This window comes from Diaporthe amygdali, assembly GCF_026229845.1.
Source record: "Diaporthe amygdali strain CAA958 chromosome Unknown NODE_57_length_265687_cov_63_683457, whole genome shotgun sequence".
NCBI lineage: Eukaryota > Fungi > Ascomycota > Sordariomycetes > Diaporthales > Diaporthaceae > Diaporthe > Diaporthe amygdali.
The window spans coordinates 120,447-139,006 of NW_026517077.1; the positions used below are offsets into that span (position 1 = coordinate 120,447).

At 56.1% G+C, this 18,560-nt stretch overlaps 3 protein-coding genes across 3 annotated transcripts; 2 read left to right on the plus strand and 1 right to left on the minus strand.

The window, feature by feature from the left end:
* Positions 1 to 5,471: 5,471 nt before the first annotated feature.
* Positions 5,472 to 6,691, plus strand: J7T55_009453 (uncharacterized protein; the record flags this gene model as incomplete). The annotated part of the gene is made up of 2 exons (XM_053135634.1): positions 5,472 to 5,612; positions 5,759 to 6,691. 2 exons carry the CDS (start codon positions 5,472 to 5,474, stop codon positions 6,689 to 6,691), a joined length of 1,074 nt encoding a protein of 357 aa, XP_052986713.1.
* A 3,746-nt stretch (positions 6,692 to 10,437) lies between these two features.
* J7T55_009454 (uncharacterized protein) lies at positions 10,438 to 12,704 on the plus strand (the record flags this gene model as incomplete). The annotated part of the gene is made up of 5 exons (XM_053135635.1): positions 10,438 to 10,584; positions 10,778 to 10,875; positions 10,943 to 10,950; positions 11,016 to 11,123; positions 11,218 to 12,704. 5 exons carry the CDS (start codon positions 10,438 to 10,440, stop codon positions 12,702 to 12,704), a joined length of 1,848 nt encoding a protein of 615 aa, XP_052986714.1.
* A 1,338-nt stretch (positions 12,705 to 14,042) lies between these two features.
* On the minus strand, positions 14,043 to 15,878 carry J7T55_009455 (uncharacterized protein; the record flags this gene model as incomplete). Its single annotated transcript, XM_053135636.1, has 5 exons — positions 14,043 to 14,387; positions 14,467 to 14,881; positions 14,962 to 15,048; positions 15,109 to 15,507; positions 15,592 to 15,878. 5 exons carry the CDS (start codon positions 15,876 to 15,878, stop codon positions 14,043 to 14,045), a joined length of 1,533 nt encoding a protein of 510 aa, XP_052986715.1.
* Between the last annotated feature and the right edge of the window lie 2,682 nt (positions 15,879 to 18,560).

The following is an 18,560-nucleotide window of genomic DNA, read 5'->3' on the forward strand; positions in this document are numbered from 1 at the left end:
GCAGATGGGATGGGCCACCTGTCAAGTTTCTACCCCTGTGTCGGGTCTTCCAAAAATGGACAAAGACTCGCCGCCGGCTTTCTCGGTCTCGGCATAACCTCCTCCACGATCCACGTACCGCGGCACACCAAGCTTCCGGGGACTGCAATTTCGCAAAACCACCAACTCGAAGACTCTCGACCCCCTTGTGAATCTTCACTGATAGATGTGGTGGCCAGCAAGCATCCGATTTCTCTCCTTTCAGGGGTTCATGGGATGACGATCACAGGACAGGCCCTATTGAGGTTTTTTTTTGTTTCTCAAGTGCTTGGTGTAATAGTGGTCACCCAGCATCCCAGCGGACACACCACGGCAACCGCGCGCGATGGAGTCTGCGCTCCATCGTCTATCGCTCAAGGTTCTCTGACATACTAACGAGCCATGCTCATTTGCTAGAGATGATGGGATGCCAAGGAGCCCGTTGAACTTGTCGACGCTCGATCCTCTAGGTGCGTGCTGACGCTGTCGCAGCTATTGCCGGCAGCCACACACTAAGTCACCCATTCGAGGTCGCGGCTCGGTCTCAGGCTCGAGTTTACGATGAAGACTCGACTGTATTCTCATCATTATCATTGTTCTTGCCAATGCGCTCTTTCCAAGACAACAACAGGTCGGCCCAAGAACCCGTACACTTGAAAAGGAAAATGGTGGATCAAGAGTGAAGGTTGAGCCACTGCTATGAACATTGCAAAAGGGCGCTATACCAGTGAGTTGGAGAGGTGCATGCTTTGATATGCGCTCCTGTATGATCACCGCCAGCGTTGTCGAGCAAAACGAACGAGGGCCAAGTCGCCACGCGGCAGTGAGGCATGCTGAGGGTGTCCCTCGCCGTCGCGAAAACCTCGGATCCTGGACGACGCGAGGTGGAACTGCCTTAGTTTACGATCACGAACGGCGTCTCCCGATAATGCTGGTCTATTCCAGGCGTCAGACTGACTCGGCTACCACGAAGTAACTCGACAAACCCCTCTTGGGGGGAAGGGTGGTCCAAGGTTGAAGAAAATGTTCTTGAAAACATGCCAAACGGCCTCGAAACTGGCCTCAAGTATGGAGGTGGCTTGATTGGGTCCACTGATGTGCAGAAAGTCGAGACGAGACATGGCCGATCATGGGACAGACTGGCGGTCAAGGGCGTGCCTGCTGGCGGTGTTTGTGATCGCCACATTCGCAGGCACAAGCAGTTCTGTTTTCATCTCGTCTTCTGTTTCTTGTCAATCCGCAGAACAGCCGGTCGACCTGAGAGGGTCGGGGGGTTCCCAACTCTTATCGATACCCGACCAGTAGTGGAAAGCCCTCTTTCAGAATTGAAAAGAGGTTGAGAGACGGCAAGAGAGCAGGGGATGAAAGACCACTCAATGCTGCCTACGTGTTGTACCAGGCAGGGCAATATGCTCTGTATGTCGAGCCAGGTCTGGACGTCGAGTGTTGAGCCGCAACGCACGGTTGGCTGCCAAAAATGCGGACCCAACGGCGACGGGACAAGATGCATTAAGGTTTGGCTGCATTAGTGGGACGCGGGGACGGGTAAGCAAAGTTCTCACAGGAGAATCTTGTTTCTGAGCCTTGACCGTAGGGGCAGAAGAGACGAATGGATGGAGACGTTACGGGGGTGCCCTGTGGCAGGCCAGGCGAGGCCAGGCCAGGAGCGTCGAATTTCGACAAGGATGCTACTCCAGATGAGGTGCTTTGCTGCGGGCCAGCAAGCAGTACTGGCAGCACGGGGCGACTGGGCTGGGCTGGACTGGACTGAACCGACCCTGGGAGGAAAATATGAAGTGAACTCAAGCGAGCTGAAGTGAATTGGACTCTCAACTGCACTGGTGTGGTGTGGTAAAAGGCTGACACAAGGGTGAAATTGTGGCTACCACCTAGCGAGTTTCAAGGGACCGGAGCCTTGCGGCCACACCCCGACGGGTGCCCAGTATTTCGTTGCCAGCCCCAAGAGCCGTGCCAGCCTGCGGGCAGCTTCTGGGGTCGCCTCTCTTGTTCTGCAGGGTGTCTGGCAAGAAACCGCCGAGCCCAGCCCGCAGCCGACTTTGCCATACGAGCTGCTGCATCTTGGTCAATCTCCATGTCAATCTGCCTCGGAGCTCTGTTGCCCGGAGCCGACGTGGGGCCAAGGAGAAGGGAGAAGGCGGAGATCCACATAGCACGACCGGAGACTGCCTTATGCGAAATTAAAAACCAAACAGACTGGCTGGCTGGCTGGCTGGCCGGCCGGTTGGTCAATTGGCTGGGCCAAGACCCAAGCTGCCACAGCACATCACAGCACAGCAAGACACAGCGACAAATGGGCAAGTCCAAACCGTGCCAGCGATCGGCTACCGTGGTGCAACACGTCAAGGCTGTCAGACCAACCCAACCGGGACGGGCTGCCCAGCACTAGTCTCTGGCGCGCTGGCATCAAGACCGAAGCCGGGCGCTTGTCGACGTTTGCTGGCCGACAGGGCCGCAGGCAACCCGCCAGGCTTGTTGATCCTCGACTTTGTTGTGCGCGTTGAGTTGATGTTGTGTTTCCCACAGCCCGCTCTCATGTGGCCCCCTACAGGTTGTGTTTGGAAACCCGTCCAGTGACTGTCGAGTTTCGGGATGAGCAGATACTGCATGGCAGCGTCCTCGGCTCTCGCGCGTCCATCCGACCAGCGTCATGATTAACCAATCGTCAGTATCAGGCTGGAGTATAGAAACAGCCTCTTGTTTCAACGGGGGTTGAGGGACGAGGGAGGAGGAGGGGTCCCTCGAGTGCCAAAACAAACAGGCGTGCTGTACCAATCAACAGAGGTCCTATTAAGGATGACTGGGCGGCTGAGCCTCAACCCAGAGAGCACAGGCACGCGCGCAGGCACAGCCCTTGCTAGGCCCCCAAGACTATATTGTGTGCATTATATGCAGTATTGGCAACAGACGGCCTGGGGTGCTCCCTGAAGGACCCAGCCCACGAGACAGGAACCGGCGGTGGTGTCCAATCACAACGGTGCGGCAGCTCCTGGACCAGCGCGGCTCTGTAACGATCTGAAGCAAGAGACCGGCCACAGGCCCCACCCTTTCAAACATGCAGGACACGGCAGAAGTCAGACGAGACCCGATTAGGGCCGGGCCCTGACCTCACCTCACCTCGCCTCGACTCTCGACAATCATTCTCTTTGTGCTCTCCCCTCGGCTGCAGATGATGGTGATGCTGACGCTGATGCTGATGCTGATGCTGATGCTGGACTCTGATGCCGATGCTGGACTCTGATGCCGAATTGCTGGTGCTGCCGATCCCCTCTCTATCGCCATCTCTCTCTCTCTCGTTACTCGTCCTTTCCTATCCTCCCCCTCTTCCTCCTACCCCGCTGCCATGCACGCTGTCCCCATCCATCAGAAACCCAAAGTAGGCTACTGCTACTCCAAACATCACGTCCACCCCGGATGGCACACGAGAAATGCGGGCTCAATCATGCTGCTCGCTCACAGGGTCCCATCGATCGCCCATCCGCCCTCGACGTGTGACGATAGACGACCGATGGGGACGCTTGATGGTGCCCACGGTTGGTCGTTGAACAAAGGCCGAGAATGTAACAATTCATGCTCTGAATCTTGCGCACATCGCCTGTAATGCGTACACTGCGAGCTCTGCACACGCTGCATGTGATACATGTGGCTGTAGACTGAGGTCCTATACGGCCCGGCACGGCACTATACGACACTAATACTATAGCGATATCCAGAGCTGCGGTTACATCCCTGAGACAGACAATCCACTACCTGCCCCATAGAGCCAAGTCCATGCCTGGCTCGCGTAGCGCTCCCTTGTCCTGTCTTTTTCCCTTTCCTTCGTGTTTGCTGCGACGACCGGCCCAAAAAGGGCCCTCTCCTTCGGTCGCGCTGTCCGAAACGAATCACATCAAACAGAACAGATCTGATCGATGTAACGCGGGACCCAGATTTTCGCCCTGCCCAGGCCTGGCTGTTGTCTTGGATCTGTTGTGTTTACCGCCCTTTCGCCTCCTGCCTGGTGCCTCGCTGCCGGATGCCATAGCTTCCAGCCGCCACATGCATACTATGTACACACACACACACACACACACACGCACATACACGCATACACTCTCTATTGCCTCTGTCTCCGCCTCTGTCAATCTGTCAGTCCGTCTGTCTGTCAAGTGCGAGCGCCAAACCCCTCCCCACCCCCTCTCAGGAGACCCGGCGAGCATCATCATTGGTTTCTGCCCCACGTCTAGAGCTGCAGGATTGTTTCTAGTCGAGGCCTGCAGCGAGAGGCGTTCGTGAGCGGTTGGGACGAATTTAGTGTCCGGCAGTAGTCGCCCAAGACAACAACTCCAACACGCATGATGCGTGTGCCGCCCTGTCGAGTGGTAGGGCTGTGTCCATCCCCCCAGTGACGACGAGCGATACCGATCAAGTGGTTTCTGGCCGGGATACTGACGCCATGCCCAGACGCTGCCGCGCACAACTGTCTGTTCGTGACCCTTGACTCGAAGCGTATGGACCTTGCGGGTGTCCGGGATGCTCATGTCTGGATGAGACTTCAAACTCTGCGGCTCTTGCTTGATGTGTGGGGAGCCTTGACAAGGGCAGGGCCACACCAGGCCAAGAATGGGCTGGGTGGAGCCGCACGTTGTTATGCTTTACTCTGCTGCCACACACTTCCGACCTTCAACCTAGTCGGTACACAACCTTTTTTTGGGGCCCAGGGTTTCCAAGAGAAGGTCTGTAACAAGGCTAGAGCCTACCTGGACTGCCAGACCGAGCACCCCTGCCGTCATCCCAAGGCTGATATGCCTCCACGGTACTGGGGTATTCTCTTCACACTCTGTGTCTCTCTCTGTCTCCCACCCCCCTTCCCTGGATGGTGCGGTCGATCCTGGCCTGCTGGCATGGGCATCGGCGAGCAGGCAAGCAAGCAATACGCTCGAGCAACTATTATTAATGGCCCCCTCCCTCCCGGAGATCGTTTGGTCTTGTTTACTTCTTCTTCTCATCACGGTTGACCCTGATATTCACACTACTGACCTCATCACAACGCAGTTGCGTGTGTGTGTCCCTTTCTTTAATAGTTATTCATTTTGCTGCGGCTAAACCCTGACGCTCATTTGTCTTCTACGAAGGAGACCAACTGGATTGGCTGCCCCTCCCTCTTTAGAAATACACACACTTTTAGTCAACGGTGTAATCTGGTTTATTATCGCCCGTCGGTTCACTCGACATTCAATTCTTGCTCAACCCTTCTCGACGACGACGACGATCATCATCATCATCAACACACCTCTCGACGGAAACAAGAGCACACCAGGGAAAGGCCCATAATCTCGGTTTCAGCTACCCTTTTTTTTCGATTCAGAACGCAGCTTGGCCTGTGACATTTTATTTACACGAAACAATTTGGAACGTATTCGATTCTTGGACACTCACATCGACACGATAACATCATGTCTCCAACCATGGCTATGACAATGCCGGCGGCGATCTATGCCCCAACGTCTGACGTTATGGACCGCCACGAGTATGGCATCACCAAGAGCCGCAAGAGCTCATCGACCGGAGGAGGCAGAGCTTGGAGCGAGGATGAGGTATGTGACTTGCACCGTGGTCTCAACTTGTTTGTGTAGGGGGGATAGTGGTATGAGGAGCCAGGGCGTGTCTGGGGTCTAGAGAGACGACTGTGGTGTTTCTGAACAATGAGGATTATCTTACTAACAAATCGTGTCCATAACAGGAAGTATATCTGCTTCAGACCCGCCTGCAGAAGATGCCGTATAAGCACATTGCCGCCCATCTGAAGAAGACGGAGCTGGCATGCCGCTTGCACTACCACCAGCTGAGCCACGGAAGCAACCGCCGCAAGAGGACGACGTCCATGTCCTCAAGCTCGTCGTCCAATGGACACTCCCCCCTGATGCAGGCCACGATCCCGAGCCCAATTCACGAGTCGCCCAGCCGCAGCGTGTCGCCCCCTGGGTCCGTCATCAGCTATGGCCACCCGAGCTCCCCAGGCAGCGTCCAGCTCCCCAGCATCATGAACGCCAGCGTGGGCTCCGGCTCGTCCCCGCGCCTGCCTGCCATCCTGCCCAAGCCGGCTGGTATGACTCTGGCCCTGAGCACCTCCAGGTATAACTCCCTGCAGGAGCACTCGCAGCAGCAGCAGCACAGCGCGCCCCTCCTTCCGTCTGCCAGCTTCTCCGCTGCCGCGCACGCCCGGGCTCCGACGCCCACGATGGGCAGCGCGACCATGGCACCGCTCCGCCTGGACTGCTCTGGGCTGCCCGCGCCCTCGCCGTCTGCCGGTGTCGCACAGCCCGTCGACATGGGCCGGCTGCAGGCCGTGTACAGCGCGCACCGGAATAGCTTCTGGTCCGCCGTGGCGGCGGACTACGGCAACGGGGCGCACCCCGTCGCGCTGGAGCAGGCCTGGAGGACAGGCAACGCCGGCACCACCGCCGGTGCGGTGTCGAGCCACGGCTACGCCGCGCAGACGCCCATCACCCCGATCGGCAGCCCCGATGAGAGGGACGTCTACGGCAAGCACTCTCAGGACAAGACGAGGATCTCGGCCATCTTGGGAATTGATGCCAACCCGCGCAGCCCCAAGGAGAGGGAGATGGTGAGGAGGATGGAGGAGGAGAGGGTCATGGTTGGTGTCGGTGCCTAAAGCCTCTCTAACCTGAAGAGTTTCCCCTTGGGAGTGGACTCACACAACACCCACCCAATGCAGGGAGCCCTCATGCGTTAGAGCTTTGGGCACACATTACTGATATCAACCATTTCCTTTGTCTCCTTTTCTTTTTTCTTCTTTTCCTCTCCTTCCCTTTGTCCTGTACGATGACGAACCATGAGATGACGATGGACACGATGGGGATTTCTACTTCAAAAAGAAAAAGCCACGAAGCCTTCCTCCTCGACATGATGGGCATTCTGTACCAAGACCTCGCCTGATCTCTCCTTATAGCCTTTACGGCCTGGGGAATCGGACATCACACGCACCAACGTGTGGAACAAAATTCTTCTCTTCGACCCGTTACATTGACCAACTTTTTTGAGAACCTGGCGGCTTGGTGTGAAAGGCATAAAGCGGGTCAGCGGGCCAGTGGGCGAGCGTTTTGTAAGGGACCAAAAGCTGGTGGCTTTGCTGTATCTCTGTCTATGTGTCTGTGTACGTGAGAGAAACAGCGTGTGTGTGTATGGGTTTGTGTTGGAGAGCGGGCGGGTGGTGGTTTTGATGTGGTGGGAATTTCCTTGGTTGGCATCATTTTGAAACGATTGCATGGAGTCATGCGGATCTGGGAAGCCTCATGGAATGCACGAGCATGTGCATGTGCACAAGCATGGGCATGTGCATTTTGTATCTGGGACATGGGGACAGGCGGCCTGGCATTGGTAGCTCAACAAGAGGAACGTGCCGGCCGCCTTGGGACGGGATGGGTCGGTGTATCTATCTGGCCTACTTCGGTTCATTCAGTAGCGAAGGAGGCGGCAGGGGTCGAAGGGAGAGCAATACCATTGATTGTTTTTGATTTTGAAAACATCCTGTCTTGAAGACCCACTGTTGATATTGTTGTGTCCATTTTCTGTGAGTGAGCGAGCGTGTCAAAGTGTTTCGACAATGTATGTGTCGATATATTGTTTTCTGGGTGAGACAGAGAGTGCAGGCACTCTTACCGCAGACACCGTTCCGTTCGTGTACATACATATATATATGCATATGTGTATACCTATATGTATTGTATATACATAGAGATCAAATCAAACGAGTCAGATTAGCTGCATTAGTAGTCAGGACTACGAGATACTTTGTGTGTAGCCATACCAAGCAAGCTTGAGACGCCACTTTGGATCCCGCGGGCATGGGCACTGACAAACATTGGGGCCGAGGTCGGTGGCTGTTGACAGCAGCAGGAGGCTCTGCATGCGTCTCGCTTGCTATGCAGTACAGCGCAGAAAGGTGCAGCGTGGGGTGTATGTCGTCTAATGTAGATAGATAGTCTGTGATGAATGGGTATGCCGTTGGAACCTGTGGGAGGGATGCAGGCGTGGGAGACTATTGTACTGAACCAGTACTTGGAGCACGAGTACATGTAGACTGAGTGTGGGCAGATGGGCAGGTGGCCGAAAGTGGTAAACCGATGACACATTCCTGGATGTATTCTGTGTGTACCTATATAGTCCGGCAGTTCCCATATAGTCTTTACCCTGGATACTTGAAAGATACAGGAACAGAGGAGGGATAGGACAGAGCAGGGAATTAAGCGAGACGGCATGCCTCACTGAGGTACCTCGCACGTTACTGGACAAAGACGTATCTATCTACCTGGGTCATATAGTGGTTGGACCATGCAGTTCAGACCACAGACTAAGTACGGTTATACAGAGATTAGAGGCGTTGAGAAGGAGAAAGAGAGGACGATGAGGAAAGACGACAACGAGGTTGAGCAGGGAAAAGGAGGGGTAGAAGCTGGAGAAAGGTACGTATCCTTTAGCCTCAACAGGTGCCCTGCCCCCCTCCTCCCTCCTCCCCCACATGCAATGCGGGGTGCCAGACAACCTTTTCCAAGGACAAGCCAACCTTGGGGGAGGGAGAAGTCAATCGGAATGAATCCACATGCATCCAGCCTCCACCACCACATCTCTGTACTGTATACTACACCATCTGTCTACCTGCTCCCTCCATGTACCATGACGGACGGCCCTGGCGATGGTCAAGATGAACCTGCAGCGTGTCATCCAGAGTGACAGCACATGTCAGCACATGTCAGCCCAACCGAGCAGAGCACAGTACAGGCCAGGCGTTCATGGGACTGTTGCTTCTCTGCACGCCATCAATGCTTGCTGTCCATGTTGTTGAAGACATCTATCCATTCCTTCTGGCCTCAGAGGCTTGTGATGCCAGAACACACAGGAACAAGGACAATTGCCAATGGCGACCAGATGATTCGACCGATGGCCGAGCCTGAACCTGGATCATGACCATGACCACGGCCATGCACGCGAGTGGGTACATCACGATCCGCCTCTCCGCTCTTTGTCCGCTTTTTCCGTCTCGTCAACTCTCCAGCTCTCGTCTCGTCGTCCACTGCTGGTGTGGGACAACCTTGGTCCTGTACCGTAATCTCTCGTACTACACAGCATTGGCCATACCTGATTCTGCTCTGATTGTGGCTGTCAGTGGTGGGGCGAGACGAGACGAGGTGAGCTGGACCAGGAGAATGAGGCCTGAGATTGGGACTGAGAATGGATATAAGAAAAAAGAAGCTCTCTCCGTCTCCGCCCCCGTCTCCGCCTCACCCCACAAGTCTCTCGGTCCATCGCATCAGGCCCCTCGTCACGTCGTCCTTTTGTCACACAACAAACCAAGCAGCCAGCCAGCCATCCAACCAAATATGGAGAACCTGGGCGTCTTACGGGTATAGTACTGGTATTCCCCCACACACCTCCTCATGCTCCTCCACCGTGCTCACATGTATTAGTATTAGTCTGCTTTCTCATTAGTCTGCTGTCTGCTTGTCAGGCCTGTCTACCTGCTCCAGACGTCGACCGGGTCCACGCTAGGATGGTCGACTAAATCCCCCGCGGCCCGGGATCTGGCATAATTCCCTGTCCTGCCTTGGCCTCCGTCCCTCTGCCGACTACTACGGTCCAGTGAACAGCAACCAAGATGCGTCCGTCCATCGAGCTACCTTTCCCCTTGTTAGCCGGCACTGCCAGCATGGATCATGCTTCCGCGCAGCACACCACATCATGCACAGCACAGTGCTGTACCTACAGTAGGTAGAGTATGTACCCGTACCTTTCCAAGTTGTTCCCCCAAAATTCCCCCCCACAGGAGGACAGAACCAGTGCGCTGGGCCGCCGTTGGCTTGGTCCCTCGGCCCTCTGGTCTGTGGTTCTCGTGGCTCTGGCGGCCGCATGTCGCCTGTCTCTCTTCCGATGAACGGTACAAATTTCATGTACAAAGCCGGCTTGCTTCCGTCTCTCATGTGCTTTTCTCTCTTGCAAGCTCGGACTCAAGACATACCACTCTCGGCTCTCTTGACTCTCCTTTCCAACACCCACACCTCACCGGCTGCCCCCATCTCTCTCCCCCCTCTTCTTGTCATATTGTGTGTGTGTTAGTGCACGCCTTATATTTGATTCCCTCTCACCTGGTCTTGTCAGGAGAGGGGCCAACTGAAGGCAATTGCATCGGCAATTGCGCATGCTTATGACTTTCCTCGCCCCGATTTGATCCTCATTATTCCTTTCGATCGCCTTTCCTCTTTGGACTTTTGTCCTGCTCCGTTGCGTCTAGTCGTGTTGCGTACACTCTTGAAGCGAGAGTGTTGCCAATAGAGTCCATCAACAGTATACATATTACACATTTACTGGCGGCAAGAGAAGACCTCGCAAGAGAGAAAAGAGAAGATGAGCACAACAGCAAGCAATGGCGAGGGGACCAGGAATGTCCCCAAGGACGGCGACTACATCCAATGGGATTCTCTACCGCCCGGAGGGCCACTCAACCGATGGAGTCACAGTATGACCAAGGGACACGACTTTGTCGGAGCTCAGGTCAGTACAAAATTCCAACCCCAAGGCCCAGAGCCAGAAATGGACTCATATTCCCGAGCATGTGGCTGGATCTTGTCCTGCGAGGCGCACCGAGGAAGCCAGTGGATACGTCTCCATGGGGAGCAAGAGGAGGACTATTGGGGGGGGGGGGCGGCAATGAGAGGATATCGTGCTAATCTTGCCACCGCGCCAGGCCATGCTTTACGCTGCTGGGGTTCTTGATGGCCAGGCGATGAGGAACGCCCCACACGTTGGGATTTCCACTGTTTGGTGGGAGGGCAACCCTTGCAAGTGAGCCAGCCAGTCCTTCTCACGTCGTCGATTATATCATTTATCAAGTTCTGACATGGCGTACCAGCACACACCGTAAGCACTTGACATGAGGCTTGCAGCGAGAAGCATTACTCCATGGCCGGACTAACACTCAGCAGTGATGGACATGGGCAAGATTGTCAAGAGGGCTGTCGAGAAGCAGGACATGCTTGCTTGGCAATTTAACACCATTGGAGTGTCGGATGGCATCACGATGGGGAGCGAGGGTAGGTTATCACAGAGTCTCCCTCCCGGGATGGTCTTACCCTTCCGTCACTCAATCTGGGCAAACCTCGCAGCCTGACCAATTTCTCACACCAGGAATGCGCTACTCTCTTCAGTCAAGGGAAATCATAGCCGACTCCATCGAGACAGTGACATGCGCGCAACGGCACGACGCCAACATCTCCATCCCAGGTTGCGACAAGAACATGCCTGGTGTCATCATGGCCGCAGCGCGCCACAACCGGCCCTTCATCATGGTCTACGGTGGTACCATCAACAAGGGCCACTCCTCCCTGCTCGACCGCGAGATCAACATCTCGACGTGTTACGAGTCAACCGGGGCATACACCTACGGCAGGTTACACGCCAAGTGTCCCAAAGCAAATGGCGATGCCGCCACCCCCGAGGACGTGCTAGAGGATATCGCTCAGCACGCCTGCCCCAGTGTTGGCGCATGCGGCGGCATGTATACCGCAAACACACTTGCCACGGCCATCGAGGTCATGGGCCTCTCCCTACCAGGGAGTTCCTCGTATCCTGCTACGTCCCCGGAGAAGGCCCGCGAGTGCGAGCGTGTCGCCGAGGCCATCAAGGTCGTCATGGCCAAGGATATCCGTCCTCGGGACCTGCTCACCCGCGCCGCATTCGAGAACGCCCTGGTGCTGACCATGGTCCTGGGAGGGAGCACCAACGGTGTCCTGCACTTCCTCGCGATGGCCAATAGTGCCGACGTCCCCCTGACCCTGGACGACATCGACAGGACCAGCAACCGGGTCCCTTTCCTGGCCGACCTGGCGCCGAGTGGTAAGCACTTCATGGAGGACCTGTACAAGATCGGCGGCACGCCTTCGGTGCTCAAGGTGCTCATCGCGGCCGGCCTCATCGACGGGTCCCTCATGACCGTCACGGGCAAGACACTGGCGGAGAACTGCAGCTCATGGCCTTCCCTCGACCCTGGCCAGAAGATCATCAGGCCGCTCGACAACCCAATCAAGAAGACGGGCCATCTTCGGGTGCTCAAGGGGAACCTCGCGCCGCAGGGCGCCGTGGCCAAGATTACGGGCAAAGAAGGCCTCTCGTTCACGGGAAAGGTGAGGGTCTTCAACAAGGAGCACGAGCTCAACAGCGCACTGCAGCGCGGGGACATCAAGGTGACGGACGGCAACCTCGTCTTGATCGTGCGGTACGAGGGGCCGCGCGGCGGACCAGGCATGCCGGAGCAGCTCACAGCCTCGGCAGCCATCATGGGCGCCGGCCTCACCAACGTCGCACTCGTCACGGACGGGCGGTACTCCGGGGCCAGCCACGGCTTCATCGTGGGCCACGTGTGCCCCGAGGCGGCGGTGGGAGGGCCCATCGCGCTGGTGAGGGACGGCGACGAGGTCCGGATCGACGCGGTGGAGAACCGCATCGATGTCCTCAACGCGACGGTGGAGGAGCTGAGGGAGAGGAAGAAGGAATGGCGGCCGCCGGTCCAGAAGCCTCTCAGGGGCACGCTGGCCAAGTATGCGCGGCTGGTGGGCGATGCGAGCCACGGTGCCGTCACTGATTCGGCCGAGCCAATGGGCAGCACGGAGTGGTGAGGGAAACTGAGACCGTGAGGGCCCTACAGTCGGCTGTTTCGGGGGGGTCATTGATACAGGTTGCCAGATATCTAACACGGAGGTGTAAATAATCGTGGTATCACGACCGCCACGTTTCCTCGTGGAAAGCGGGCCAGCTAGAAATGCCCAGCGAGGAATGATGGCGCATTGAATTATACTGTCTTCACCGTCTATTCCCAAGTGATGTGAAAGAAATATCATGGTTGGCTTGTGTTATCAACGGCATCACTCCTGGTTTTGGTGCGAGAGACGTGGGTATTGGCAAAAGGGGTCGGGAACGTCATCCTGCATTTCCATCTGAGTTCCTGGCGCGCAGTGGTCCCATACTCGGACTTGACGGGTGTCTAAGCAGTCTTGTTATCCTGACGCCGTCTTCTTTGTGCAAACATCCAGGGACTAAAGAGCAGTATTGAATCTGTGGTGGTAGGCCTGCGGTGATGCGTATATGTCCCCGGCGTAGAAGTGATCCATCCATCCATAACGAGCTTGTGCTCCCCATCATTCACTTCTGCACATTGTGCTTGACCTACATAGAGCCTCTGCCAACTCTTGAGGTTTCTTGAGAGACGCAATGGGTCGGCATTTTGCGCTTTATCCTCGGTGGTCCAAATCGAGACGCTCGCCACCATCGTGCGGTACACACGAAGGCACACACACACACACACACACACATTCCCGAAAGCTGATGCTAAATCCTATGCCAGTTCGTTCCAATTAAGTATATGGTATCGTTGTATATTTGACAAGCAGGCTCAAGCCTATGCCCAGCAGCCGCGCACAAACAGAATAGAGAGGCACGCAGGACGACCGTATCCTCTGCCTCAGTCAGTCCGACCCAGCCCAGACCAGCGACCCGCCGCCGTCTCGTCCTGCTGGCTCTGGGCTTCCAAGCCCTCTTCCTTCTCGCCTTCCTTCCCTGACTTCATGCAGAACAAGATGCAAGTTATGACTGAGTGTAATTTCACGAGCGCGCCTCTGGTGTGTGGGTGTGTGTGTGTGTGGTATACGTTCAGCAAAGACGCCTTTAAAACCTCCCACGCACAGTGCTCGCTGCTCTGCGGCTCTTTTGCGACCGAATATAGACAAAATTCCGACATGAATCGTGATGCACAGGTTTCCCAAGCCCGCCTGCCCTTCCCAGCCGCCGCCCTGGCGCTTTGCCGCCCATCATTCCCAGCTGTAAGTCATGCCAACTCCTATCTCGTGTCAGCGTCCGTTCACGTCGTGACCAGGCCAAGCCCGATGTTGGTAATTTTGTACATCTCCCCACTTCCCCCGTACTAGGCTTCCACCCCTACCAGACAAACTTTACCCCTTCTAAGGGCTGGCCCATCCACCGGCGACGTCGACCCACTCGGCCATACAGCTACCCTCCTTGCCTTCTACGTCGACAATATCGGTATCGCAGCGACACCGGCAGCCCACGCCGTTCTCCTTTGGCGGGTCCCAGTGCTCCCAGTAGTCGTCCTCCTCGAATCGCTTGCGCTCGTCCAACGTCGTTTTCTCAAGGAAGGGTTGCCGGGGCAGTTGCCGCCCAAGAGGCGCGTTGGCAGGGCAGTGCTGGATGGTCGTGTGTCGGTATCCAAAGTCACGGAAGTAATGGATATCGCGCGGGGAGAGCAGAGCACCGGCGGCAAGGGAGTGGATGGGCGCATCACCCCACTGCGGCAAAGGTCAGTATCTCGAGATTGGAGGGCGGGGAACAAAAGACGAGTAGGGATTGCACGGTTCGAAGACTTACACGCTCCATCCAGAATCCACCGCTGCGGTCCATCATTTCGAAGAAGTCCTCATACTCCTTGCTCCTGAAGAAGCTCAGGCGAGCAATCTCAAAGTTGGACCAGAAGTGACACATGTTGTAGCTTTCGCCCTCCATGGCCTCGGGATCGATTTCCGGCAGGCCGTTGCGACCAGGCTCGGAACGCAAGATTTCTTCGGGCAGGGGGGGCGTCTCCGGGTCTTGCGGGGGTTCGTTGCGCTCAGGTTCTGGCTTGGGCTCGACAAACATCTCCCACAGACCCTTGGAGGTCAGGTTGTTCATGCGCTTGTAGGCGGAGGCGTAGCGCCAGATGTTGGGAACGGTCTCTCGAAGCTCCTTAACGGCAATGGTAAAGCCATATGTCTTGTTGGCCTCGATCATGGCCAGGAAGGGGTCACTGCGGGAAGAGACTGTCAGAAGACCGACAAACCAAAGGAAACAGAGGGCAGTGGGCACAGGGGGGCCGGGTTATCATACTATGTGATGTCACAGAAGTAGCTGATCTCGGGCTCCAGGCGCCAGTACCACTCATACTTGGCAAGGAGAGGGTGCTTGTAGAAGAAGCTGGTTGGGATGTTAGCCATCGACATTTGTCCATATCGCGTCTTGTAGGGCTGGACTGACCCAGAGTAGAACCTGCACATGGCATGGTAGCTTTCGAGACCGCCGTACATGACGGCAGCGTCACCCTGCTTTGCAATACCCTCCTTGGCGACCTTGGGGTCGATCCATTCGGGGAAGCCCCACATGTCAGGACCGACCTTGCCGAACTCGACTGGGGCAGACGTGTAGTTCTTGATGGTGTCCTTGAAGGTCTGGTTGAAGTCCCCGTCGTTGAGGAAGACGTAGGGGTAGTGGTACCAGCGGTTGAAGTGGCGCTCGATGGACTTGACGGACTGGATGACACCGTCCAACTCCTTGTTCCTGGCCAGAACGACAAAAGCACCGTTGGCTCTAGGCTTGGACGTATCGGGCTCCAGGCAGCCCTCGACGAAGACCTTGTCGTATTTCTCGCTGATTTTCCTGTGTGGGCCGGCAGGGTTAGCAGCAGGGACAGGTGCGAAGGGGATGTCGTGTGGAAGGCGTGTCCTGGGTGCTTGTTCTCACCTTATGGCCGGAGGAGCACCAGCGGGCATCAATATCCTCCCAGCAGAGTTGGGGTGCCTCACAAAGAGGACGAGGATGAGGATGACGACTATGAGAGGAAAGAGTATGACGACGCCGAGAGGTATCGAGATGGCGGAATTGCCTCTCAGGCGGAGTGGTCTCCGGAAGAAGGCCAAGCGGGACCATATCCTCCCCGGTTGTGCTTTTGACTTGTGGAGCTTCTCGTCTGCTGTTGGGAGTGGCGGAGGGCCGGAGAGGGCTTTCCCAGCCCTACGGATCAGATCCATGGCGGGTGAGAGGTGGCGTCTGAGATGCTGTGATTTTATGCGACTGTAATGCGATGCGAAGCGAAGCCCGGCTCGGGCAAAATGCGCCTTGGGAGGGGTGTTGAAGGACGATTCGCCGAGAGAAGCAGTCTATAAGTCGCAAGGCCGAAGGACAGATATGTAGAGGTTGAAGCTGGAAATGATGTCTAGTACGGGACAGGGTTGGCGTTTCGGAGCGAGACGCGATCCACTACAGCAGCCAGCTCGACTGGTCGCCTGTGGCTGGAATACCTCGCCTTGAGGCGCGTACGATTAAGCCGTCGGCGACGAGGCGAGCGATGGTGCTAACGAGCGGCAAGGGAAAAATGATCCCTCTCTGGTTGTGTGTGTGGATGGTTGTGGTGTTACAACGGAAAGGCGTGACGGGAAAGATGGTCGAGCAAAGCAAGAAAGCAGTAGGCAAGGCGAAGCAAGGCAGGGCAGAGGACCGGACTAGACCAGACCAGACCAGACCAGGACCAGACCACACTCTCTGCACGCACGTGTTTGCTCGTCAGGACTGCCCTATGCAGAGCCCTTGGTCGGGGGCATCGAGGAGGGAGGGCAGTGGGTGATGATCGAGCCGAGTCGAGCCTGATCAAGAGCGAGCTGGTGGTGTGTTGAGGTGTGTCGTATGGTATCGTGTCGTGTCTTGTCGTGTCGTATTGCACTCTGGTGCGGCGAGGTTGTTGTTAGGTGAGGTGAGCTTGCTTTTGGAAAAGTGTTGGTGTCCGTTATCTGGCCAAAGTGTAGTGCAGCGCAGTGCTCGCCTGGGCCTGCCTGCCTGTCTGGCCTTCTCCCGATCTGGGGGGACGGGCACGGGGGAAACGGGACACTAGAGACGGAGGGAGACGGGGACAGTCATTGGTCGGATGTTGGAACGGGGCTAGCGGGTGGGAAACGGAGGCTTCTGGTTGGTGGATAGGCGAGATAAGCGGGTTGAATAGTGGGTCGTACGGTACGTACCCCGACCCTATTTTATTGCTAGGCACAGTCTCTACCATAGTAGACTACAAGCTGGCTTACTCTCTCTCTCTCTCCTCTGTGTGTGTGTGTGTGTCTGTGTCGCTTGTCTCATCATCTTCAACGCTTCCAATTCGTCCGTCCATCCAATTCATTCAGTCAATTCATCCAGCCCATCCAGCCAGCCCGTCCACCGTCCAATCCATCCCTATTTTCTCTCCTCCCATCCCTGACCCTTCCACGCAAGCACCCCCTTTTCGCCTTTGCCACAATGGGACTGGCCAATATTAGCTGACCGGACGCGTCAAGAGAAAAAATCTGGAGGCTAGCCAGGATGATGTGATTGACTGATTTCTGATGCTTCTGCTGCTGCTTCTAGAAGGTCTAGTTCTACTGTAGTGCTGGCCAGCTGCTTCTGGCATTGGTATTGTTGCTGGCGCTGGTTCTGCTCGAGATCCATTGCACAGTCGTTCAAAGCAGACTGCGCAGTCTACTCAATGACCACCCGGATGGTCTATTACTGCAGCTGGCATACGAGGTACTCTGCTGTTGCATTCAATAGTATGAGAATTGCCAGCTTGGCACCGCTAGGTTCTGCTACCTGCATTCATCACCTGCTGCTGTCGGAGATGAACACTGAACTTCGTGGCGAATTGGGCAGTGTCTCCCGCCATTTAATCAACTACCCCCCCTTCCCCCCATGTACCTCAACGAATCAACCCGAACCCCTGGCGTCAAAATGCCATCACGAGCTTCCTCTCGTATTTGACCATCTTTCTGCATCGAATTCATCATCGAAACCGTGATCGTGACCTTGGCCATGACGTGCCACTCAATTCTGGCCTGTTCGAGTCCCACTGGCTGCTTCTGGCCTTCTATTCGTCAACATCCGCTGCAGGATATTGGAGACAAGCCTCGCTCGCGCCTGGCTTGGACACAGGAGAGCTGCACGGCTGCCATGGCCATCTCGTCTCTTCTCCTCTCATCCCCACTTCGTGATGTTGATGATATAGCTCACATATAATACAAGTGCTGCCTCCATGTGCCATGACACCAATGCCGCCCAAGAGCACGGCGTCGTGTCCCTCAAATGGACCGACTTGGACCGACCCCGCTCAGTCCTCGTCCTGCTCGCTCTCAACCTTGCAGAGCTCGGTCAAGAGTCAAGATCCAAGATTCATGCAAGCAAAATCATGGTCTGCCTCGGTGTGCGACTCGATCAACCAGCCAATAGGGCAGCCCACCAAGCAGCAGAGACGACAACTGCAACAGGAAGTTCAACAGCCACGGGCATGTTGACCAAGGCTCCATCCTGCGGGCCATCTAGTCAAACCCCCACCAACCAACACGGCCAGCATCGCGGTCGGCCTCTATGCTGCCAACCGAGACAAGAGATGCTATTCTAGGCATTCCCTCTATCTTGCGCGCGCAGGGCTCGAATAGACGCTATAGAAATGCTCGCGGCCCGCCAACATCTCACCAACCTGCATCCTCAGCAATGTAACTGCAGAGCAAGGCAGCCAAATTCTGTACCGTGAACGGCGTGTACAGACGAGACTGTCCTGGCCTGCATGGAAGACCCAGCCCTAGGCTACAAAATTATGCCCATAGCATGGCTGTCTACCCACTATCGGCAGTGGCATTGGGCGTTGTGGATCTGCTGTGCCATCGGCCGAATCTCCGGTCTCGTCCCCGCGCTGC